This window comes from Papaver somniferum, chromosome 2 (assembly GCF_003573695.1).
Source record: "Papaver somniferum cultivar HN1 chromosome 2, ASM357369v1, whole genome shotgun sequence".
Classification (NCBI taxonomy): domain Eukaryota; kingdom Viridiplantae; phylum Streptophyta; class Magnoliopsida; order Ranunculales; family Papaveraceae; genus Papaver; species Papaver somniferum.
In genome coordinates, this window is record NC_039359.1 from 46,106,711 (window position 1) to 46,132,267 (window position 25,557).

At 36.8% G+C, this 25,557-nt stretch overlaps 2 protein-coding genes and 2 long non-coding RNA genes across 6 annotated transcripts in view; 3 read left to right on the forward strand and 1 right to left on the reverse strand.

The window, feature by feature from the left end:
• Nucleotides 1–4,420: 4,420 nt before the first annotated feature.
• LOC113350919 overlaps nt 4,421–25,557 on the reverse strand; it is a 35,718-nt gene continuing 14,581 nt past the window's right edge. Inside the window, exons 4-8 of the mRNA XM_026595022.1 lie at nt 8,950–9,138; nt 7,291–7,440; nt 6,738–6,748; nt 6,530–6,667; nt 4,421–4,543 (exon numbers count right to left, since the gene is read on the reverse strand). Of these exons, the coding sequence (XP_026450807.1) occupies nt 4,421–4,543; nt 6,530–6,667; nt 6,738–6,748; nt 7,291–7,440; nt 8,950–9,138 (611 nt within the window). The remainder of the gene's footprint in view (nt 4,544–6,529; nt 6,668–6,737; nt 6,749–7,290; nt 7,441–8,949; nt 9,139–25,557) is intronic.
• LOC113347536 (nucleosome assembly protein 1;3-like) lies at nt 18,324–20,928 on the forward strand. Its single transcript, XM_026591221.1, has 9 exons — nt 18,324–18,398; nt 18,546–18,565; nt 18,675–18,755; nt 19,237–19,329; nt 19,507–19,549; nt 19,632–19,696; nt 19,781–19,965; nt 20,055–20,205; nt 20,434–20,928. Exons 1-9 carry the CDS (start codon nt 18,359–18,361, stop codon nt 20,446–20,448), a joined length of 693 nt encoding a protein of 230 aa, XP_026447006.1. The 5' UTR covers nt 18,324–18,358; the 3' UTR covers nt 20,449–20,928.
• Nucleotides 20,943–22,642, forward strand: LOC113347537. Of its 2 annotated transcripts, XR_003359017.1 has the most exons (7): nt 20,943–20,973; nt 21,349–21,388; nt 21,494–21,513; nt 21,585–21,665; nt 22,091–22,183; nt 22,321–22,407; nt 22,580–22,642. It is a non-coding gene; the product is annotated as an uncharacterized LOC113347537 (long non-coding RNA). The 2 variants fall into 2 exon arrangements; XR_003359016.1 differs by having other exon boundaries at nt 20,949–21,388.
• Nucleotides 23,948–25,058, forward strand: LOC113347538. 2 transcript variants are annotated; one of them, XR_003359019.1, is made up of 5 exons: nt 23,948–24,055; nt 24,140–24,336; nt 24,455–24,607; nt 24,707–24,750; nt 24,832–25,058. It is a non-coding gene; the product is annotated as an uncharacterized LOC113347538 (long non-coding RNA). The 2 variants fall into 2 exon arrangements; XR_003359018.1 differs by having other exon boundaries at nt 24,473–24,607.

Here is a 25,557-nt window from a genome sequence, read left to right on the forward strand (position 1 = left end):
GCTGCATTCTCATAATCATTGTCTTGTAGAATAATCTTATTCCTAAATTTTTGTTCAGGATATTAGGTCTTCTGTAGTTGTTCAGTTGTAATCCAATATCATCTATAAAGTTATTGTAGGATTGTAGTTCATTCAAAATTACCTGTCATCAGTTTAACTTATTTATTTCAACCATTTGTGTATATAATCTTCACCTCATCTCTTAACTATTCTTTGCAGTTGCTAATGTTGTTTCAGTTGAATGTGTCATTGTATCTTGTATTTTAGTACCATCTGCATTATCACATATCTTGCATAAGTTAAACTACTTTTGCTTCTAGCTGTCGTGTAGCTTAGTTTATGTAGTGATAGACTTTTCTGTTTCATATTTCAAGAATATAACCATCAGTAGATCATTATCTTAGTTTAACTTGTTCTCATTTCAGCCGTAGTTTTAGTTTCTCAGTTCTCTGCATCGAAATCCTGTGAGTTTCCTAGGCATATTTTGGTAGTTTTCCTTCTGTTTTCTTTCTCAGTTCATTAGTTTGTACATGCTTTTGCTTATTAGTTTACCATAATCCTGTAACTTAGATAGTAAATCTGGTAGCTTGTGCATCAGTGTGCATCTAGTCATAATATCATTCCAATCTGTAGTTGCATATAGTTAAGATTTCTTTCAGTTTGTTTGTCATGATCGCATACCTCACTGTCTCGTTGCATAACTCAGTTCCATTGCAAGCTTTTTGTTATCATCATTATCTGTAACTGTAAATCAAATCTATCCAGAGTTTTACGCATCTATAGGCTGTATATATACTTGTTCATATTTTGTTTTTTCTGTTATAATATAACTTAGCTGTAGCAGTAGCTTTAGTTTTTAAACTTCAACATTTTTGCATTTTGTTCATACCCAAATCTTCATATATCTTGCATCTTGGTCTCGTTGAACTGTCTGTCATTGTATGCTGTAGTTTTTGAGTGTTGTAACTCTGTATCTTCTGTGACATAGCTAGTATAATCTTGTTGTAGTGATCCTTCCATACCCTACAACACATTGTTCTGGTTTCTGAGTAGCATTAGGTGTTGTGTAACTGTTGTTCTTTGTACTATGTTAGCATAAAGTTTGATTTAGGATACTCTGCACTTTAGTCTTAATACTAGATGTAACTTTTGATTTTCAGTTACTTCATTCTCAGTCACATAACTTCTTTTAGGTTAGGTTTAGTCTGTGTAAATACCTGCATCATTGTCTTGTATTGCAGTCAAGTCACATAATTTGCGCATATGTAGAAGTAACTGTAGTGTAGATTCCATTAGTTAACTAATAGTGCAAAAGTCCTCATCTCCCTGTAACTATTCCCATCATATAATTTGTTAAATTTGCATCATTAGCCTGTAATATAGAAGTTAAGCATTCCTGCATTACACTTCCAGCTTGTCTGTATTTATGTCATTTGAGCAACTCAATTCTGTCCTGTTCAGAAATAACTTAATCTTCAGTATTTCTTTGCTTTGACTACACAAAACTGAGTACTGAAATTCTCTCTCTGAGTGATCAGGTACCCGCAATTCTGTTGCGAACTATAAGGAGAAGGAGGAGCAAAACAACATGTTTGTCGTGCCTAAACCCGGTCTTATACCGGCGGTATCGTTTCTCAATTCAATATTCATGTCTTGAGTGATATATCATCCTTGCATCCAAACTAAACTATTGCTATCCACTAGCAAAACCCTGCAACATATAACATCTTTGTGTATGATCCTGTGATATTTGAGTAGTATCTTTGCTCCCTGAAGTTGTTATTCTGTGATTTTTCATAAAATTGTGTTTGTGTACATTCATCTTCTTAAGTCCTTGTCACCCTGAATTGTGATTTTACTGGTTAACTGGGTGTTATAACATGTTAAATGTTATGTTTGTCAGGCTATGATTGTGACTTTTCGAGACCAGACCAATCGTCTAGTTAGAATTTAGCGAGAGGACGTAGTTGAAATTCCTGTGTCTGTCGAAGAAAGACCTGACCAACCAGAGACAATGGATGAGGAGTTGATCCAGCCCCGCAGTCTCAAGGATAACATGTACCCCAAAAGGGAAAGCCAACCCTCTTGCATTGTTTTACCAGAAACTGCTGGTCAGTTTGAATTGAAAGCGAGCACGATACATATGATCCCTGTGTTTCGAGGGGTTGAAGCTGAAAACCCCTACCACCATGTGAGAGTTTGAAGAGATTTGTGGGACTCTACGTTTCACTCAAATTTCGGAAGATTCCCTGAAATTGAGATTATTTCCTTTCTCTTTGAAGGAAAAGGCTAAGTCCTGGCTATATGCCCTGCATCCACAGTCAATTAGGACATGGGATGATCTTACGAAAGAATTTTTCAAAAAAAAATTCCCAAATCACAAGACTGCGACAATTCGTCAAATTCTGAATAACTTTGTGCAATTAGAGGGTGAAACTTTAGCCAAGTATTTGGAAAGGTTTAATGAATTACTTCTTCAGTGTCCTCACCATGGTTTCGAAAAATGGAGACTTGTGCAAATTTTGTATGAAGGTATAGATGTTGCCACCCGAACAACAGTTGAGTCAATGTGCAACCGTTTATTCATTGACAAAAGTTCCGACGAGTCATGGACCTTTTTACATGAAGTTTCCGAGAAAACTCAGCAATGAGAGTCTGTTAGAGAACCTAGGAGGTCGACCAACAGGGGTAGTGTTCATAAGATAGAGTCTGACTTTGAGGGTAATGCTAAAATAACATTCTTGGCTAGGAGAGTTGAGGCTTTAGAACTAGAGAAAAATATAAAATTTGATGCTTCTACTTCTTGTAACCAAGTTGAGGTTTCTATTTGTGCTGCATGTAATAGTTCTGACCATCTAGTGGACAGTTGCCCAGAAATACTTGCATTTCAGAAATCTAGACTTGAACAGGCCCATGTTTTGTATCAAAAGCAAGAATATAACCCTTATTCACAGACCTACAACCCAGGGTGGAGAAACCACCCTAAATTTTCATGGTCTAAGGTCCCTATACAATGGGGTACATCAGGAAACACACAAGGGTATCCACACCCTAGAAACCCCCAGATGCAACCGTACGCACAACACCCTTCTGAGAAAAATTTTCTAGCATTGAAGAAAGTGTCGATCTATTGACCCAAAATCTTTTACAAATTCAGAAGACCACTGACCAACGTTTTACTAGTCTAGAACTTAAGATGGGTCAGATCTGTGATGCGCTTTATGAAAAGGAAAAGGGTATGTTCCCAAGTCAGCCTCAACAAAATCCGAAAGGCGCATTTCAGGCTAGTACGTCTACTTATAATGAGTCAACATGCAATGAGTTGTCTGATGTGATTTTCAATTGAGTTGTAGTAAAAAGTTCGTTGAGACTTGTGAAAGCAAAAGATTTTAGATTTAATGAAATTTAAAAACAAACAAAACTTAATTCAAGATTATTAGGAATAACCAAGAAACTGATTCCACTACACATGAATAAATTATGACAAATAATCCAAAAATCTAATTATCTTTTAAGTCCCTTATTTCATAATTCATAAATAATCAAACATATTCTCAAATATTTATTGTATTCCCCAAGCATAGACTATCAATTGATTAAACAAAGTATAATCTATCAAATTGAATCACAAGTAATTAAGAAAATTATGTAAACATTTAAAAACTATGCAAAAGCAGTGATTGAGTGGATTATAATTAAAAATTAGAGAAAATGAAATAGTTACCCATTATTCATGCGTGAATAGCTTCCTCATTGCCTTGGTTGTGGGAGAATTAGCTCATCATCATGTTGGAAACACTCAAAATTCATTTTTATTGCTCAAAGGGTGTTTACAAAGATGAAATGGAGAAAAACTATTAAAAATCGGGTTTGTAACAGTTATAAGTGTTACAAACCGAACTGTTACAGAGAACGATATATGTAAACTGTCACTGAAACTGTAACATACGACCCTCACCCCTCTGTCGTTGTCACTGTTGATAAACGACTGTCTCTGTGGGTCTTTTGTTCTTCGTTTTCTTCACAGCAGCAGAAATGGTGATTTCTGGAACTTGATTTTCTCGACTCTGTGATGCTCTATAATCTCCCAAACTCTCTGTCGCCATCTATGACTTCTCAGGATCCTTTTTATACCCAGTAGCACCATCGAATCTCGTAGTTAACTCAAGAGTAATCCTCTTTTACTCCCCTGCCATTTATGTGAAATATTTCCTTCTTTTTTTCTCTGCACACATCTGCTGGTGATTCCCATGCATCAAAAACTCTTCAAACACGTGCCATACACTTCCTAGAATGAGTAGAACTCTTGCAGGGAATAAATATCCACGTAACTTCCACAAAACAACTCGAGAAAATCCCGAGAATGTTGTCTTCTCTGTTTTGAATAATGACCGAAAATATGAAGATTTTGGTTCATTTTCTAGCTCTCAAACACGTCAACTGTTTCCCATTCTTTCCAAACCTGATGGATGCAAATCCTGCAAGAATTATCTTCTCCCAATTTCCAGAAATACCACCAACCAACCCCGAGTATCTCTCTTCCCTGTTTAATCCAAAACCCGATTATTCAACCCAGATTTCTCGAATCCAACGAACATACCTTCTCTGTATAGGCCTAAGAAGTTAATCCAAATCAAAAAAAAACGATTGAATCTCTTCAGAAATGGCCCAAAACTCGAACCCTACTCTGGTAGTAAACTGTGCACTTTTCCCGCCAAAATCTGGTTTTCTGAAAATGAAGAAGGTGCGCCCCCTAAGCAGAGTAGGGGTGCACTTAGCCGCGGGGTGGAAATAGTAGCTCCAGGGTGCAAATAGCGATGGATTCCCCTTATCACTAGGGTACCCCTTATCCAAAATGGGGGTCCGAATAGCAGGTGTCCTCCGGAGGTGCCTTTAGCAACTTTCCGAGCCGATTTCTCCAAAAATGATTATTTCCCAAAAAATGCCTACAAACACATAAAACATCAAAATTAGTACAAAATCGAGTGCCAATAATATATAGTATTGAGATCAAATTAGACACAAAAATGTGTCTATCAAATACCCCCAAACTTATTATTTGCTAGTCCTCGAGCAAATTTAATCTAGAAATGAAAATTCAAACTCACTAGGTGGCCCTAGTGACCGAGTTATAGTCCCGGGAGGGTTTACCAGAGGTGTACCCACAAAACCTTTACTCTATACCCTAGTTATCTACGCAGAACCTTGAAAGGCACTAAAGAATCTCCTTGGTTGGCATATAATCATTGACTATAGGAGGAAGTACCCTGATGCGAAATTCCAATTGTTGTACACGAGTTTGCACTCAGCATACTAAAATTCATATATAAGTGATAGATCTCTACTCAGATAGTTTCTAGACATCATAACCGGAGTCAACCAATCACATGGAAAGATTAAGAAGATGGACAAAGAGAAAAATAGATGGTTTAAAGTGAACGGTGTTTCCCATATCTGTCTGAAGGCCTCTGCCAAGATGAACCTATCCTAATGGACTGAGATACCGGTATGACTAATATCAACACAACTAGCATATACAAGGGGACCAGTGGTCGATAAACCTAAATCTAGGTCAACACAACTGCATATACAAGGTAACCAGTGGTCGACTTTATTGAATTTATTCCGGTTGGTCTGATGGTCTGGTCTCATTTTTTTTTTTTTGGTATCTAAATCACCCTAATTCACCCTAGCAAAGGTAACAACTTGAATCGTGTGCCTCACCAAGTCACTTAAAAAAATAAAAACAGAAGGATTAGGATTCAATGAGATATGGCGAAACTACCATGTTTTTTTAAAATTCTAACACCTGAGCTCTGTGCTTTTATGAATAGAATCTTTGGATGTTCCCATCTAATCAGATTGGTTCCTCAACTCCTATAACCAAGATGTTCCCATCCACTTAGATTGGTTAGTCCCAACCTTAATAAGCATAAATTTCTAGGCTCTGGAATTTATTTATTGCAACTAAAAGCTAACAAAAAGTTTCTTCCCCACCCCCAAACTTAAATCTAACATTGTCCTCAATGTTTCTAATGAAAGAGCAATACTAAAAAGTAAAGTAACATGAGAAATCAGTAAAGAGAGAAGTCGGAAAGATAGTACCTGGGTGAAGAAAGAAATCAAAAACTAATATACAACATACAACCGCCTCGATGGTCAATCAAGGGTAAACAGGGTCCTCCAGAGGGACCTCCTCAGCATCACCTATAGGAAAGGGCTCTAAAAAGGGTTTCAATCTCTGACCGTTAACCTTCGAAGAACTACTACCATCCGGTGTCTCGATCTCAACAGCTCCATGATGAAAGACAGTGCGAACAATAAAAGGACCCGTCCACCGAGAACGTAACTTCCCAGGGAAAAGATGCAAGCGGGTATCATACAGAAGAACTTTTTGACCTGGAGAAAATGACTTTCTTAAAATATTCTTATCATGCACAAGTTTCATTTTGTTCTTATACTCCTTAGCACTATCGTACGCATCTCTACGAATCTCTTCCAACTCATTGAGCTGGAGTTTCCTAAGGGCTCCTGCCTTGTCTAGTGAAAAATTTAGCTGCTTAACAGCCCAATATGCTCTATGTTCTAACTCAACAGGTAAGTGACATGCCTTGCCATACACAAGTCGATAAGGTGACATTCCAATGGGGGTCTTAAACGCAGTACGGTAATCCCATAAGGCATCAGTAAGCCTAGACGACCAGTCTTTCCGATTAGGATTTACTGTTTTCTCTAATATACGCTTTATCTCCCTATTGGAAACCTCTACTTGACCACTAGTCTGTGGATGATATGGGGTAGCTACCTTATGTGTAATACCATATTTCTTCATCAAAAGCCTAAAAGGTCCATTACAAAAGTGCGACCCTCCATCACTAATTATAGCTCGCGGTGTACCAAAACGTGTAAGTATATTATCTTTCAAGAACTCAATCACAACCCTATGGTCATTAATCTTACACGCAACCGCCTCAATCCACTTAGATACATAGTCTACAACGACAAGGATGTATAAGTTACCAAAATAATTAGGAAACGGACCCATAAAGTCAATACCCCACACATCAAAGACCTCAACAACTAAAATAGGGTTCAAGGGTATCATGTTCCTACGAGAAATGGTTCCTAATTTCTGGCAACGTTCACAAGTAACACAGTAATTGTGGGAGTCTTTAAACAACGAAGGCCAATATAATCCACACTGCAATATCTTAGCAGTAGACTTCTTAGCACTAAAGTGACCCCCACAAGCATGATCATGACAAAAGAAAATAATACTGGACTGGTCACTCTCAGGTATACATCTCCAAATAATCTGGTCGGGACAATACTTAAATAAATAAGGGTCATCCCAAAAGAAGTGCTTAACCTCGACTAAAAACCTAGAGCGATCTTGTTTACCCCAATGATAGGGCATTCGACCAGTAACAAGATAATTCACTATATTCGCATACCAAGGTAATTGGGTAACAAACAACAGTTGTTCATCATGAAAGTTATCCCTTATAGGAAGGGGATCATGGGAATCCACAACTAGCCTAGACAAGTGGTCTATTACTACATTTTCGACACCCTTTTTGTCTCTAATGTCTGGAGAAAACTCTTGCAACAAAAGGATCCACCTAATCAATCTAGGTTTCATATCCTTCTTAGACAGAAGATATTTCAAAGCAGCATGATCAGTATATATTACGATCTTAGAACCTAATAGATAGGGTCTAAACTTTTCTAAGGCAAATACAATGGCTAATAGTTCCTTCTCCGTAGTGGTATAGTTCAACTGGGCATCATTCAGAGTTTTCCTAGCATAGTAAATCACATGAAGTAACTTATTTTCTCGCTGACCTAGCAAAACACCAATAGCATAATCTGAAGCATCACACATGATCTCAAAGGGTAGGTTCCAGTTGGGTGCCTGGACTATGGGGGCGGTAGTGAGTTAAGTCTTAAGCTTCTCAAAAGCCTCTAAACAAGCATCATCAAAGACAAACTTAACGTCTTTTGCAAGCAAATTAAAAAGAGGTCTAGAAATCAAGCTAAAATCCTTAATGAATCGACGATAAAAACCTGCATGCCCTAAGAATGACCTGATATCTCTTACGGTTTTTGGGACCTGTAAAGTTTTAATAAGGTCAACTTTGGCTCTATCTACCTCTATACCCTTCGAAGATACGATATGCCCTAGAAAAATTCCTGAACGAACCATGAAGTAACATTTCTCCCAATTAAGCACTAAATTCTTTTCCTTACAGCTAGTCAAAACTAATGACAAATGATGCAAGCACTCATCGAAAGACGAACCAAACACTGAAAAATCATCCATAAAGACCTCTAAGAACCGTTCTACCATATAAGAAAATATGCTCAACATACAACGCTGAAAGGTCGCAGGGGCATTACATAGCCCGAAAGGCATGCGTCTATACGCAAAGGTACAGGTAAAAGTGGTTTTCTCTTGGTCTTCTGGGGAAATAACAACCTGATTATAACCGCAGTATCCATCTAAAAAGCAATAATGCCTACGTCCAGCTAATCTCTCTACCATTTGGTCGATGAAGGTAAGGGGAAAGTGGTCCTTCCTAGTGACCTTGTTCAATTTTCTATAATCAATACAGACACGCCAACCCGTGGTCACACGGGTTGGGATTAACTCATTATCCTCATTCTGGACTACAGTGATACCGGATTTCTTGGGAACAACCTGAACGGGGCTGACCCACTTACTGTCTGAAATGGGGTAGATAATGCCCGCATCTAACAGCTTAAGAACCTCGGTTCGAACTACTTCTTTCATATTAGGGTTCAGTCGACGTTGCATGTCCATAGAAGGTTTGGTGTTACTCTCTAAATAGATATGATGCATACAATCAGTAGGGTTTATGCCCTTAATGTCTGTTATGGTCCATCCTAACGCTTCCTTGTTATTCTGAAGGACGGTTACTATCCCACTTTCCTGATCACTATCCAAGTCGGATGCTACAATCACAGGTAAAGTCTCAGACGGGCCTAAAAACACATATTTCAGGGTATCTGGTAATGGTTTTAGGTCCAACTTATGAGGCTCTTCTAACGAAGGAACTAGGGTAGACTTAGAAACTGGTAGTGGTTCAAACTTAGGTTTCCATCCATTATTAGTGTCTAACAAAGGGGTTGAGTCTAACAAAGCATTCACCTCATTAATCACATTATCATCATCAAAATCAATCCCAAAGTGAGCTAGGCATTTTTCTAATGGAAATTCTAACAAAGTGTTTGGTAATGACTCCTCGACTAATGTTCCTGTCATGTTTACCTCTTCTATGTTCGAGTCATCTAGTTCATAGGGTAGCTTACTAATATTAAAAATGTTCAGCTCAATAATCATATTACCAAAAGACAAATTCATAATACCGTTTCGACAGTTGATTATCGCATTGGATGTAGCTAAAAACGGGCGACCTAAAATAACTGGTATCTGGTTCTCTGGGTCAGGGACAGGTTGGGTATCTAGGATAACAAAATCCACAGGATATATAAACTTGTCGACCTCTATAAGAACATCCTCGATCACACCACTAGGAATTTTAACGGACCTATCAGCTAACTGAAGTGTCATCTGGGTAGGTTTCATCTCACCAAGTCCTAGCTTAAGGTACACATGGTATGGAAGTAAGTTCACACTGGCTCCTAAGTCAAGCAAAGCTTTCTCTACACGGTATTTACCTATTGTGCAAGAAATAGTAGGGGACCCTGGGTCTTTATACTTAGGAGTAGTGGTATTCTGAATAATAGAACTCACATGACTAGCTAGGAAGGCTTTCTTCTGGACACTAAGCTTTCTTCTGGACACTAAATTAACACAATATAAATTTAAGATTTTTCTTCGTAAGCATAATATTCTTGTCATTGAGTACTGTAGTTCTAAACATACATGCTACAGTTCAAAGTTTTGCATTTGCAAATATAGAATAAGATATTAAATATCGTTAAACATGCTTATGGTATGAATAATTTGTATATAGGCATATGAAAACCATTTATATTATTATTATGCTATTAAGCATTTTGTGAGAAGAATTAGTGGTATGCACAGTAAAATAGTTCCTTAATAAAGGTGATACTTAGCTTTCTTCGGAATTGGTTGATTGACTTTGCATTTGTAGCTTGTTCCTTGCTCCGAGCAATGAGGATTTTTCCTTATGGGCACGATAGTTCGACATGTATGCTCTTGTAGCATTTGAGAGGATGAGAACAAATCCAAGATTGATTTAAATCAAATGAAATAGATTGAGATAAGCTGGAGATAGATAAGCTTTGAATCATGTAGCTTTTTACTAGTGTAAAATGCGTTGTGTGTAATTCATCGTTGTGGGGTCTGCCAAATGACTTCGGATTGCAGTCCGAGGTCTTGCCCCGAGGACTTAATGAATGCCTCAAATCGTGCTGCTTCGCGACTGATTAGATGCCCTCGGATGGTGGTCCGAGGTCTTATTGTGTGCTCCGAGATTTATCAGATACATGTATCTGTGGGGACTCAAGATGTCTTCGGATGGTAGTCCGAAGCCTTGCCCCGAGGACTTACTATTTGCCTCAAATCGCGTGGACGTAAGATTTGAATGCCTTCGGAAAGGAGTCTGAGGTCTTACTTCGTGCTCCAATTGGAGGCTTATGTCTTTGGGGACTCAAAATGCCTTCGGATGGTAATCCAAAGTCTCGCCCTGAGGGCTTACAGATTACCTCAATATGTGGTCCGAGGACCCGTGCCTTTGTTGAAGGTATTGAGTTGTACATTTTGCCTTCAGATGATAGTCTGAGGTCTTACTTCGTGCTCCAGTTGGAGGATTGTGTATGTGGGGACTCAAATTATCTTCGGATCCTAATCCGAAGTCCTGCCCCAAGGGCTTACGGATTGCCTCAATCTGTGATCCGAGGATCTAAACCTTTCTTGAAGTTACCGAGGGTATGCACTTCCCCCTTTGGTTTTTGAAAGTTTAAGAGGTTATAGCTTTTGAAAGCCAAAGTCAAGGTTTTACCCCTAACTCCATTTTCTGAATTATCATATATGATGCTACTACATGTAGCTTGTACCTTGATACAATTTTGTTGTTGCATTTGTGTGCGATTTTATATGACGGTCACACCGTAGTGGTATCTCTTTCGTCCTTGGACATGTTATGTGTTATAAGTCCGAGAAATGATCAATTTCCCATTTGGCCAGATAACCTCTTACAATACAAGTCGAGAGGATTTCGAGGATCCTTCTGATTCCGAATATGTGTCCTTTTCGAATATATAAATTATGTACAATGCTTCTCTTTGGGAAGGCTTCTTCCTCATAGTCGGCTCGTGGCGCTAACTATAGTGAGGGCGATACCTCTGATAGTTGATTCGCACTTCAGCCTAAAGTGAGTCAATGTATCCGTCTCGGGTAGCTTGAGCATTACCCGCATCATCCTGTTTGAGGATGGAATGGTGTGGCTAGCACCTTACCATTCGTGATGGTCTTGAGGAGATGTTTCCTCGTATAGGGGTCATGCGCCTGTTACCATTCTTGATGGTCCTGAGGAGATGCTTCCTCACACATGACTAGTATCCTGATTACCATTCGTGATGGAAAAATACTAAGTAAGTGAACCTGCAAACAACATATATAATTCATGCATTCAACATATCAAAATAATAAATAAAACAATCACATGAAAATAAATCATATGGCATCTATAATAGGTTTTCTCGTATGGAGCTCATGGCCCGATTACCATCGTGATGGTTTTGAGAATATATTTTCTCGCACGAGGGTTTGTTTTACCTAGATACCATTCATAATGGTCTCAAGAAGATGTTTTCTCGGATGAGGAACGTGCCCCAATTACCATCTCGAGAAGATGTTTTCTCGGATGGGGATCATGCCCCAATTACCTTCCGTGATGGACAAATTTCATATTAAAAACACTAAGTTACCCTGCAGGAAAACACAAATATGACAAGAGGAAGATATTTATATCGCATTCATTCAATCTCCCTGCAAGTAAATAAAGATATATATGACAAGAGTGGGATGTATGTATGATACACCGAGTAACCCTGCAGGAAAACACATATATATAACAAGCAGATGTACCATACATACATCAAGTGTACCTGCAAGAATAATAGCTTTATTGCGGATTACGACTAATCTGACTCAAACCTTAGTGTGCAGATTTCAACTAATCTGACTCTATCCTTATATAACATAATGCTATTTATTAATGCATGATAGGCATGCCTTTATGCGGATAATTAATCCGACTTTACTTTATGCGGATAATTAGTCCGACTTAACTGAATTCAATCTCCAAATGGAGGTTTGCTGCAAAACATCAGATGTTAATCCATCATACTTAGTGTTAAAAGCATTTAATAATTCTAAAGCCTTTTACTTCATTTGAACATTTTCTGTTCATTCTTATGCGATAAGGTGTCGCATTGTCACTTATTGTGATGCTCGCTGTGGAGTAGGTGCGCTAGACTGCGAGACTCGATTCTGGATGTACCAGTGCTATACGTACATCGGCTTGAGTCTTTGCGACTAGCTATTTTCTTAGCTTGCTCTTAAGCAAATTTGTGCCTTGGTTAGACATGTTGATATTCATTATTGATATCTTTATGTATATGCTATCTCCATTTCAGAAAAAAAGATATTTTCATAGTTTCATTTTTGCCTAAAATAGGCAAAATTGAAAATGTGAAAGTATCACTTTTCCTGAATTGGGGAGAAAGTATTAGTTTCCCTAACACGGCGCGAAAGTATCATAAGGCCCACAATCAATTTTTCTTTTTTCTTTTCGGCCTAGAACCTTCAAGGAACTTGATCAAATAGAAATACTGACTGATGCATAATCAAATAGAATCAAAAAGATCTAGGCCATTACCCATATCAAATCAATAAACTTACAAATTTATTACCTTTGGTTGAATATGGTGTTGATCCATACACCATTTAAATCTAATCTAATAGTGGAAATAGGAATTCCAAAGTAGAAGATCATAATTTTTCATAACATCAATATGTTGATGTGTATTTAATTACAAATATGAAAATTGGAACAAAATATGAGATATAAAGAACAATGAGAGAAGGGGAAATCGAGATTATGGTTAGTTAATTAACTTGTGCATGGAAGGAAGATTTAGAGATTGATTCTTGCAACCGCGAAGAGATAATCTAGGGTTTCTTTCACCTGGAAAAAATATGGGTTTGATTAATTAGGTCTTGATAAGAAGAAAACAAACGTTAAAACATCAAAATAAGAACATGGGATAATCTAAAGATCAAGAGAGCAAACCCTAGATAAAATACACCTGCTTTGAATTGCTTACGAAATACACCTGTTTTGAATTTCTTCTCAGTATGGGATTGCGGGTAACTCAGCCAAGGAAACGAAGAAGAAGAGAAAACATCTCTCGCTTTGTCCGCCACTCCCTCCATAGCTAACCACACCTCGAGGAACTCAACTCCGAAGAACTCAATTAATTAATAAGAAAAAGAAAATTGTTGGCCCACATTCCCACCTCGTAACAATGCCGGAAGTTTTCCTGGTCGTCGAAGTCAAACTCCGTCCGGAGTATCCAAACCGCCGGATAATAATGTTGGGTAAATCTTGTCCACTTTTTGACTCTTTGATCAAGGTGACAAAGTGCACCTTTTTTATAACAACTATAGTATAGTATAACACGCACGCACGATGCGCCTGCCGAGATTGATATATATATAGCAAAAGATGATTCTCTAGTAATTGATTTACTTCCCAATACCAATGGCTTCCAGTTTCCGAGATTGATATATAAGAAAACACACGGTGCTGCAGAAATAGTCAAGTTTTTTCCCAAAAAGAATTTAGATGGAAGGATGTGGTGGGAATTGCTTATGATTCTGCTGCTGAATTCAGTCATGTGCATAACATCAATTACAAACCTGTTACTAAATCTTCTATCTATATTCAATAGAAACCACCTACTAATGGTTTTTTTAAATTGAACGTCGATGGTGCTTCTAATGATGAAGGCTTGGCTGGAATTGGTGGAGTATTGAGTGGGGATGATGGTAGATTTTTGGCTGCTTTTGCTAGACACATTTCCAGAAATTCAAATAATATGGCGGAGCTTTCGGCTATTCGAGATGGGATTCACTTGGAAACCTCTCTTGGCATCACAAACTTGATAGTAGAGAGTGATTCACAATATGCAATTAATATCTGTGTTATTGGTGCAGATGGAAGGTGGTATACTACTGCTATTTTAGGAGATATTCGACAAATATCTTCTCTGTTTGATCAAATATATTTTGTTCATTGCTATAGGGGAGGTAATTTTGTTGCTGATGTTTTATCTAAAAAAGCTGCAAATGATGGTCTCAGTCAGATGTGGGTTAATCAACCTCCTGATTTTTTGTGTAATGTTTTGTACGATGATGATACGGGGAGAGCCTTCCCCAGGTATGTAAGGCTCATTTAGCCTGTTTTAATATAGTGAAAACTACCACCACACCCATTTTTCAGTTTTTTCCCACCCTCAAACCCACGGACGTGAAATCTCAGGCGCGCACTCAATTTTTGGGTGAAAATTTCACAGAAGCCCATAATTTAGGAAATTAGGTTCTATCAGTTTTTTCTCTTCTTTTAAAGGCGACCATTACTTCGATGAGAGAAAGAGAGTAGAAGAGGGGATTTGAAAATCACAAGGGGTTCGCAGCAACAGAAGCAAAATCTATAGGAATTGAGAGTATGATTCTTGACGACAGTAGTTTAATTGGAAGAGGAATTTTTTTTTTTATGAGAAATTTCCGATTTAATTAATCGATTATGGTGGTTGCTGTCAATTTTTTTAGGGTGAATTCAAGAAGAACATGAAAGATTGGTATTTTTTCGGACATAGAATAGAAGACGAGCTTCAGAAATTGGGTATCAATCCATTTTGGATTTGGTCGAAAAATCATGTGTCGCCATTGATTTGGTTATGAGAGATGGTGATGCTGATAGAACAATGGGTTCTGGTTGTGGTGTTTGAGGAAATGGAGGATAAGAATATAAAATAATTTGTTGGATTTGTAAGAACCGAAAATAGCAGAAGCAAGATAGTGAAAATAAGTATATTTGATGGTAGCCGTGAACTGTAGGTATTGTTATCGTCTATATGTTTTCTTTAGGAAGAAATGAGCCCACTTGATCATACTCTTCTTAGTGCCACATATTCTATTCATATTCTTCTTGGTGCCATTCATTGTTGGATATATTTTATCTAAACATAAATGCATCACCATACTATGTGAATTTCTTTTAGTTAATTGGTTGTTGTTTTTAAGATTTTCAGTTAGTTCTGTAGTCGGGAAAGGAGATACAGTGAGTTTAAAGATCACCAGCAACAAACTGCACATAAGATGTTTGTAGAAATACCTAACTCACCAGATTCTTATAATTTTAAATTCAAGTTACTTTGTGTTGCACCAAATTTGGACCGGCAAGCCACGAGTTTAATGATGGACAACTAAATGTTATGTTTTTTTTTGGAAGGGTCTATTTGCATTTAGCCCCGTGATTGTTAGCACTGGAGTTATAATTTGGTATAATTTGATGCAAGTTGGTTGTTTATAATTGACTAGATGTTGAAAGTTCTGGAATCATCACTTAGTAGTTGAAATTCCAAAGCAGTTGTGATAATCCATGTTTCTCTGCTCGATTAGTTGTTTATTTGTTTTTGTCTTTTTGTTTTGCTGTAGAGTAAGGAATAATGAGCACTTAAAAGTAGACACTAGTTTGGGAAGGAACTTTTTTTTTAGTGTGTGCACCTCACAAAAAATTATGTGAGCCAGTATTTGGATTGGTCCGTTTTGCAGCAATACTTAGTATATACATTGCTCTTTTAATATTGTTTTGATTTGTTGCAAAGATTTCAGTTTTGCTTAAATGTTAGCATTGCATATCTTAGTCCATTATGCTTCTATTGGTATCACCGTGATTTAAGTGATATTTATTGAACATGGTGTTGGTGTTGAGGTTGCATACCATATTATGCATCTACAAAATTTGTCGCGTAACTTGCTATACAGTCCCGAAAATGGTTGCATAACACGTTATGTAGCTATTATTGTACGTGCATGACAAGTTATGCAACTTTTTTTTTTGCATAACACGTTTTGCAGCAATTTTTTTTGTTAGTATTGAAACCAACAAAAATAAGGTTGCATAACTTGTTATGCACCTAAAATAATATCTACATAACATGTTATGCAGTCGTGAAAATGGATGCATAACCTGTTATGCATCCGAAAATATGACTGCATAATGCATTATGCATCGAGAAAATTGTTGCACAATCTTTTATGCATCGAGAAAATAAATACATAACCTGATATGCATCCGTAAATATGGGATGCATACTGCATCATGTATCAATTTTTTTTATGGACGCACTAAAATCAACCAAAAAAATGGTTACATAACTTGTTATAGATGCATAATTCGTTATGCGTCTGCAGAATGTGTTATGTATCTTTTTTGGTAGTTGCATAATACTAGTTATGTATCAAGTTTTCGAAAATTTTGCCTAAAATGATGATCACCTCCGATTTTCTCGTGAAAAACAAAAATTTGATACTCGTGTTTGTACTCGTTATGTAGCTCTCTTAAAAAGATTTTCAACGATATAAAATTTGTAAAATTCCAAGGCGCGGATTTTTAGATATGTTATATCCAAGTTGCGTTGCCAATTATACCCCTGATGCATAACCCGTCGTGCGGATGCATAACCCGTCATGCAGACATTTTTAATAATTTTGTATAATTATGGGTGTCACGGAAATAACTATGGGTGTCACAATACCTAAAATTAATTACGGGCTTGACAATGAAAATATTTTTTTTTTAGGCCTGCTCCTAAGTTTTCCTATAATTAGGCCGACCGAGCGAAGCGAGGGAGGACTTTATATATGGTGACTTTATGTCAATGTGGCTCGTGACTTTTTTCCAAATTGAAGCAAAAAGATTGGATTTTGTTTGGTGTTAGTAACCAAAATTTGGTGTCCCATTTGAAATGACGCGGCCGCCCCTCTCTTTTAGTCTAATTACTATAACTCCTTCAGTATCATATTTTTCAGGGGTATAATTGGAACGCAAACTAGAATATAACATATCTAAAAATCCGTGTCTTGAAATTTGACAAATTTTATCTCGTTGGAAAGGTAATAAAAAAAGCTACGCAATGAGTACAAACAACAATATCAAATTTGGAGTTTTTACGAAAAATTCGGAGGTGTGTTTATCTTTTAAGCACAATTTTTGAAAATTGAATGCATTGTCATTATGCAAACCACAACTAAGGATGCATAACACATTATGCATCCATATTTTGGTTTATGCATCAACTAATTTTCCGTTGCAACTAATACAATGATATGCATCCTCCGTTTCAGGAAAAGTGATATTTCCATTTTATTGCATAGCCATTATACAAAATTTAGTTTTGCGTCAATTTTTTCGATCGGCCGTCCCACCGTGGAAGCGGTCATCTAGTATATATTTCTTTTTTTTCGTTAAAAAAAAAAAAAGAAAAAAAAAAGGTCCACTTAGAAGGCTTCGCCAACAGGTGTGTCGAGCCCATCTGATTACTTTATGGATGCTCAGATTTGTCCCACTTCTTTTGGACGGCGGATCTGTCCCCAGACAGAGGCAACGTTTTCTTATATTAGAAATTAGATGATGATGATAGAAACTCACAAAACTCGCCTTTATTACTCGTAGGCAATGTAGTCAATATCGGCCGTATCGGCCGATATATCGGGGAAATATCAGATATCGCTCTGGAGCGATACGATAAACAATATATCGGCGATACGATATCTTCCCGATAGTATCTGCCGATATGAGCCGATACAATATTTTTACGAAAATCCGGTACGGGTTAAATTAGTCATTTTAGGTAAAGATTAAAGGTATTTTAGGTTTTTCAAAGACGGGAAGGGATAAATTTATGTTTAATTACCATTTTAGGTAGTAAACTTTAAAGTTGTTGAAGTTACTCTTCTATCTCTAGTTTGAACTTCTTTAGTTATCATTTTAGGTAGTGAACTTTAAAAAGTTATTGAAGTTATTCTTTTGTGTTTTTGATAAAATTGATGGTATCTGTTACATCTTAACAGAAAATATGTGAAGAAAATGTTTGCTATAAAATTTTAGTCTCTAAATTATACCGATATTTCAACGATAATATCCCGATATAAAGTCGTACCAGTGTATCGGTCACGTCCGAAATAAACCTATATCCGATATTAACTGCATTGCTCGTAGGACAAATACAGGTACGTCAACACGAAGGTAAACCCTCCGGAATCAGTCTGTTCGAAATGGAAGATCTTCGTGCTTCACTTCCAGATCTTGTCAAAGGTAAAACCCTAGTCTTTTTCTCCTTTTTTTTTCTTGGTTTCTCTCGAGTATTTTGGTTCAAATCTTGTTAAAGGTAAATCCCTAATCTCTTTCTCTTTTTTTTTTCTTGAGTACTTTGGTTTAACTGTTTTATTGGTGATTTTGTAGATTGGCATACTCCTTCAAAGGTCAGTTTTTTTTCCTTCAAATTTGTTATTGGTGATTTTTGGGTTTTTTTCCCTTGTTGTTTTATCGGTGATTTTTGGTGTGTTTTTTCCTTCAAATTTTGGTGTGCAGAATAAGCGTCAGTGTTTAGATGTACTTAAAATGCATACACCAAATGTTAGAAAGCGTGTTGAGGATTTGCGTAAGATTCAGGTATGTGGTGGTTGTTTTCTCTTCTTTACATTGATTTTTAGGGTTTATGAATGTTTTTTCTTTATCTTTATCTTTTTATCTTTTTTATTTTGTGTATACATATATACATTTTATTTTTATTTTGGCGTGGAGGTCTATACTTGAATACTGGGTTTGTTGTCGTTATTTGGGGGACTGTTGCCTCATTACTAACATTCCAGCTTTTGGTTGGTTAAGAGAAAATCATACCAAAATAGTTGATGGCAAAATTTTCTGTGTGAAGTTGATCTTTCCAGATACATATGCTGTATCGACATGTAATCTGTGAATATCTTGATCATTTTCTCCCTTGCTAACTCCCTTCTGTAGAGGCATAAACTGAATCATAAACATTGATTATTTTCTTCTATTAGTCCTACCCATCTGTATACTTTGTGCCATATGTGCAGGTCTTTGATTCTATCAACAATGGGTTTTTTACATTTTGGCTCCTTGATTGTAGACTGAACATGATGAGATGAAAGCCGAATTTTTTGACGAGAGAGCAAAACTTGAAGTCGAGTTCCAGAAGAAGTATAAACCACTTTACGACTTGGTATAATATCTAATCTATGATCACCTAATCCACGGAAAGAAACATCTGTTTCAGCAGTTTAGCTGTATGCTTCTAAAGCATAGCATTCGGAATCTTGTTAGACTCCGCCTTCATAATATTTAAGTTTTTCCATTTGTTAAAGAATTCTGAAAGTGGTATTTGTTGAATTGTTTGCAGAGGTTTGATATTGTGAGTGGTAGGTGCGAAGTCGGTGGAGAAGGTAGAGTAAACACTAAATCTTCGTTTCATGTTATAAAATTTCAGAGCCATCCTTGGATTGTCATTTACCTGTGTACTTGCAGTGGGGAATGCTGTTCCCAATTTTTGGCTCAATGCTATGAAGGCAAATGAAGTGCTAGCAAAGGTGGTAAGTATTATGATTAGCCACTCATACTGTTGTTGGATGAAAATGCCTGAACTGTTGGTTTAATCTGCTCTTTTTGAAATGTAGATTACAGAGAGGGATGAAGATGCCCTCAAGCATCTGAAAGAGATCGAATGGGAGAGTATTAGTACACCCAAGGGGTTCAAGCTTTCTTTCTATTTTATTGATAATCCCTATTTCGAAACTGCTACCCTGGAAAAAACGTATCACGTGACTGATGATGATGAACCAAGTTTGCAAAAAGTAATAGGGTAAGCTTCTGACTGGTACCCCTTTACAACTGGTACCCCAGTAATTGGTTTGTTTCTTTCTTGCTCACTTCAGGATTGTGACTATGTAGGACTGAAATTGAATGGAAAGATGGGAAAAATTTGACACGGCAACAGGAGAAAAAGAAGCGAAAGCGTCAACTAGATGACTGTGAAAGTTTCTTTAATTTCTTTAATTCTCACCTGGTCCCTGACGATGATTATGATCTTGACAAAGAGGCAGTAAGTCATTAGTTCAGTTAGGAAATTGAAAAATGTCTAGTTTTACTGTTAAAAAGCAACTTCGTTTTTCTTAATCTGATTGCACTCATGAACAGGCTAAAGAACTTCAGAATAAAATGTGTTAAGACTATGATGTTGGGTAATTTGATTTTATTTATACTATAGTTGTAAATTTTCTTGAATCCTTATCCATCTTTTTGCATTTACTGAATTTATCTTTTTTTAAAGTTCCACCATTCGTGACAAGATCATCCCACATGCTGTCTCATGGTTCACCGGAGAAGCTGTCCAGGTTGATGAAGAGAGTGATACGGCTGAAGAGAATGATACGGATGAAGAGAGTGATACGGATGAAGAGAGTGATACGGATGAAGAGAGTGATACGGATGAAGAGAGTGATACGGATGAAGAGAGAGATATTGATGAAATTATGGATGAATCCAGGGATGATAATTCTGTAAACAATGATAAGAATGATAATTCTGTGGATGAAGAGAGTGATACGGATGAAATTATGGATGAATCCAAGGATGATAATCCTGTAAACAATGATAAGAATGATAATTCTGTGGATGAAGATCTTCTCGGTGATGATTATTCGCCCCGCGGGGTTTAAATGTGGATCAAGGCAAGAACAGGAAGAAACCCCAAATTCTGATCTCCTTTCTTTATGCTAATTTTGTTTTGTCTTTCTTTCAAATTGATTCTAATATCTTCTCTTTGTTGGCTTGCTTGACAGAAAACCCTCCAGAAAACCCTCCAGAAAAGGTAATGATACTTTGGTCCCTCTATTTGCCCAATTCCTTTTTATTGGGTTCATGCTAATTCAGCTGTTGTGGCAGTTATGTTAAATAACCGTATCTTGGTAGAAATAGTATATGTATATGAATTTGATGTGAGAAACACGGCAAATTTGGTTGCTGTTTGATGATATATAATGGATGGTCAGAAAATTTTGTCCAAATGTATGACTCGCAGGATAAATACAATGACAACATACAACACGTAAATCCCCCAGTTTCTTTATATTCATTCCCTCCCAGCTCCCGATTCTTTTTTTTTTAGGATTTTAGTTTTTCTAGGGTTTGGGTGTTTATTACTTCAAACATCTATCTCACCATCAGTGTCATATCTGAAAATCAGATCGCCAATGCGGATTTGGCTGTGAAAGATGCACGTCTAGGTTTTGTTTAAACCCTAATCTCTTTTTCCTTTTTCTTGATTTTTCTTGAATATGCTGGTTTCAGTTTTGCTAACTGTTTTGTTGATGTTGTTGATTTTTCTGCAGCTTCTTTTCCTCCTGTAAAGGTTAGTTTTGTTTCTTTTTTTTTTTCCCAAACTTTTGTTGTTTTGTTGTTGATTTTTGGTTATTTTATCAGACTCCGATTGCAGTACTTTTAGTTCTTGAAAGGCTTACATCAAATGTTAGGGAGCGTGTTGATTGTTTGAGACGGATTCAGGTCTGTGGTGGTTATTTTCTCTACTTCACATTGATTTTTAGGATTTATGAGTTTTTATTCCTACCTGAATTTCCCATTTTGTACTTTTTTTTTTGTGTGTGGAGTTTACATTCGTGGAGGTCTAGTTAGAATGAATTGGTATGCTATATGGGGAATGTTTGTTTTGTTGTAGTGTGAGGTCTAGTTATTTGTGAGATTCTTGCCTCATCATTATTAGCCGTGTTCATAAGCAACATGCGATAGAATAGTAGTGTATGCAAATATGTACGCTGTATTGACATGTAACCTCTGAATGTCTTGATCCTTCTTTTCCTTGCCAACTTCCTTTTGTAGGGGGCATACCCATCTGTATACTGTGTGCCATATGTGCAGGTCTTTAATTCTATCAACAATGGGTTTTTGACATTTTGGTTCCATGACTGTAGGCTGAACATGATAAGATAAAAACCAATTTTTTTGAGGAGATAGCAAAACTTGAAGACGATTTCCAGAAGAAGTATGAACCACTTTACAATAAGGTATAATATCTAATATATGAGCACCTAATCCGCAGAAATAAACATCTGTTTCAGCAGTTTAGCTGGATGCTTCTATAGCATAACTCTCGGTTGGATTCTTATTAGACTAATATTTAAAGTTTTGCCGTTTGTTAAAGAGCTCTGAAAGTGTTGTTTGTTAAAGAGCTCTGAAAGTGTGAATGGAGAGGCTGAGGCTGATAAAGAAGTAGATAAAGATGCACATGGTACAATAAACACTAAATCTTTGTTTTGAGCTGTAAAATTTCAAAGCAGTGCTTGAATTAACATTAATTTGAGTACTTGTGATAGGCACATTTATGTGTCTTATATAATCTCAATTGTATATATTATTAGTGCTCGATTTTATATTTATTATGGCTTTTTATGTCCCTGTAGGTATTTTTGGAGAAATAAGCTTTTGCGGCGAAATTGGCTAGAAATAAGCTTTTGCGGCGAAATTGGCTAAAAAGTGGTTTTTGCGCTCGTGGGAGAAAATTACTATACGGACTCTCACTTTGGATAAGGGGTAACCTAATTACTAAGGGGAACCCCATTTCAGGGCATGTACTAAAGGGACACCGGAACTGGATAGGGGGAGGTCATCTTCAAAATTCAAAACAGAAATGGGCGGGAAGAATAGGCAGCAGCGACAACAGTTTTTGAGCAGAGATTTGAGCGACTTAGGAGGAGATTCAATGGGCATATTTGGTACCTACGGACTCTAGGAGACATAACAGGCCTAATGCAATCATCTAGACCCATCCAATTGGGCTGGGTAAGTCGGAAAATCCACACAAAGTCAAGACAGCAACACGGTCCCTGTTTAGGGTTTGAGATTAGTTTGAGAGATTTAAGGGATTTTCTTGCGTGGGATATACTTCAAATAAGTTGAGTCCAAGTCCTAGAAGATATTTGAGACGAGAGAATAGCTAAAAACAGGGTGGAACGCAACAAGAGGATTATTCTTCAAACTGCCCGTAGAGAATAATGGAGATTTTCAACGAGTTTGATCGAGTTTCAAGGTGATTCAAAGCCTATAAATAGTTGGGTTTACGTCATAAAAAGTTTATCAAGAGTTTGGGGTCGAGACAGAGCCAGGAGGAGCGAAGAAGAAGGAGTAGCAGCAATGTTCACCTGCTGTTGCCATTAAAAAGCTTCAAGAACACGAAGAACTGACTCTCCAGGACAGTCTTATTTTCAGCAGCTCCAGAACAGTCTTATTTTCAGCAGCTCAACCGCAGAAGAGAGGTGTCGCAGTTCGCTGCAGTTTCCTGTTGTCGTTCTTTTCTGGACGTGTTTTGTGAGTCTCAGAACTACTATTTTATAACTTTTGACTCTTTTAATCACACTTTGAGCTTTGAATTAATATGTTGAGTGTGTGATTGATATGAATAGCTAAACCCCAATACTGTGATGATGGAGGAAACCATTCTTTATGCATGAATAATTTTTTTATTTAATTTTTTTATGACTATTTGCATTATTATGAATTGAATTATGATTTTTCTTAATTATTTGTGATTTCATTTGATGGTTTATGCTTGGGACTAATCCTTTTGATAGGCCATGCTTAAGATTTACACTTAATATTTTTAAAATCTATTTTGGCAAATAAAGAGTCGATGTTTAAAAGCTATAACTGTTTAGAATAAATACATGAATAGCATGAGTATAAGAATTGGTGAAATCCTGAGTCCTAGTATCTCTTGATCCTGTGACAATTTTGTATATATTTTTGTTTTAAAAATCTTTTCAAGTCCGAGCATCGAATTCTTACTACCACTTTTAAGACTACAACAACTTGCAGTAGAGAAGCGTGTTCATGAGTTTTGGCTCACTGCTATGAAGAAAAATGAAGTACTCGCAAAGGAAGTAAGTTTTATGATTAGCCACTCATACTATTGTTGGAATAAAACGACAGAACTTTTGGTATAACTAGCCATTTCTGAAATGTAGATCAGAGAGTGGGATGAAGGTCCACTCAAGCATCTGAAAGATATCAAGTGGTCCAGGACTGGTACAGCCAAGGGGTTCAAGCTCAGTTTCTATTTTCATGATGACAATCCCTATTTCCATAATGCTGTCCTCACAAAAATTTATCACATGACAAAAGCTCATCACACGTTTGATCTAATTTTGGAAAACGTAGAATCGTAAGCTTCTGACAACACCCTTTTACTACAATGGTTACCTCAATAATTGCTTATTCCTTTCCTACTCACTTCGAGATTATGCCTATGTAGAACTAAAATTGAATGTAAGTATGGACAGAATTTTACATGGAAACAGGTAGGGAAGAAGCTAAAGCATCGATCAAATTGCTGGGTATCAAATGACTGGACTATGAAGTTCCATATCTATGAAAGTTTCTTCAATTTTTCTAATGCCACTCTAGTCCCTGAGGATGACGATATTGAAAAAACAGTAAGTTATTACTTCAGTTAGGAAATTGAGAAATGTGCCGTTTTACTGCTGAAAAATTTCTTTTTTCTTTCCTTCTAAATTTGATTGCACTCTTAACAGGTTGAAGAACTTCAGAATGCAATTGATAAAGACTACCTTGTTGGGTAATTTGATTTCCTTCATTGTATATAGTTGCAGATTTTCTTGAAGGCTTATGTTTAAAATTTGTGCTTTTCTTTTTGAAGTTGCACCATCCGTGACCAGATCATCCCACGAGCTGTGTTGTGGTTCACTGGAGAAGCTGCCCTGGTTGAATAGAAGAAGTTCTGCTGAAACCCAAATTCTGATGTTCCTTGTTTTTGCTTACTTTTTTTCCCCATCTTTGATAACATGACAACTTCCAGCCTATCATCCTATGTAGTTCATCGTTGTTCTTGGTTATGCGTATATTTACTCTAAAAAAAGGGCTTTTTAATAAAGTAGCCATGTTTTGGTAATCTATTTCAGAAAATGGCCGTTTTTCTGAATGTTTTTATAAACTGGCCGACATTGACATTTTCCATCCCGTTTTTTTCCAGAAAATGGGTAACGGCTGTTAAATGCATACGTGTCAGTTAACCTCCTTAATAAAAGACATTTTACTCCTCTCATGAGCTAACCCGACCTAGTCAAAATCATACCAAGAGACTGAGTTACTACCTAGTTAACCATGACCAATTCATCTTCTTCTTCACAAAACTGTAACGTGTTCTCCTCCAAATTGAACCCAATAAAAATCATCATCAAGAATCATAATCGACCAAATACACAAATTAACCCATAATGAAATTAAATAGATTCATCAATACAAAATCAGCATGAAAAACATTACAATCTCGGTATGTGAAATTAACAAGATAAAAAAAAATCAAACCAAAAAAATCTCAAGTGTTATTCTCCATTAATTGAATCACTGAAAAACTCAAAATTGG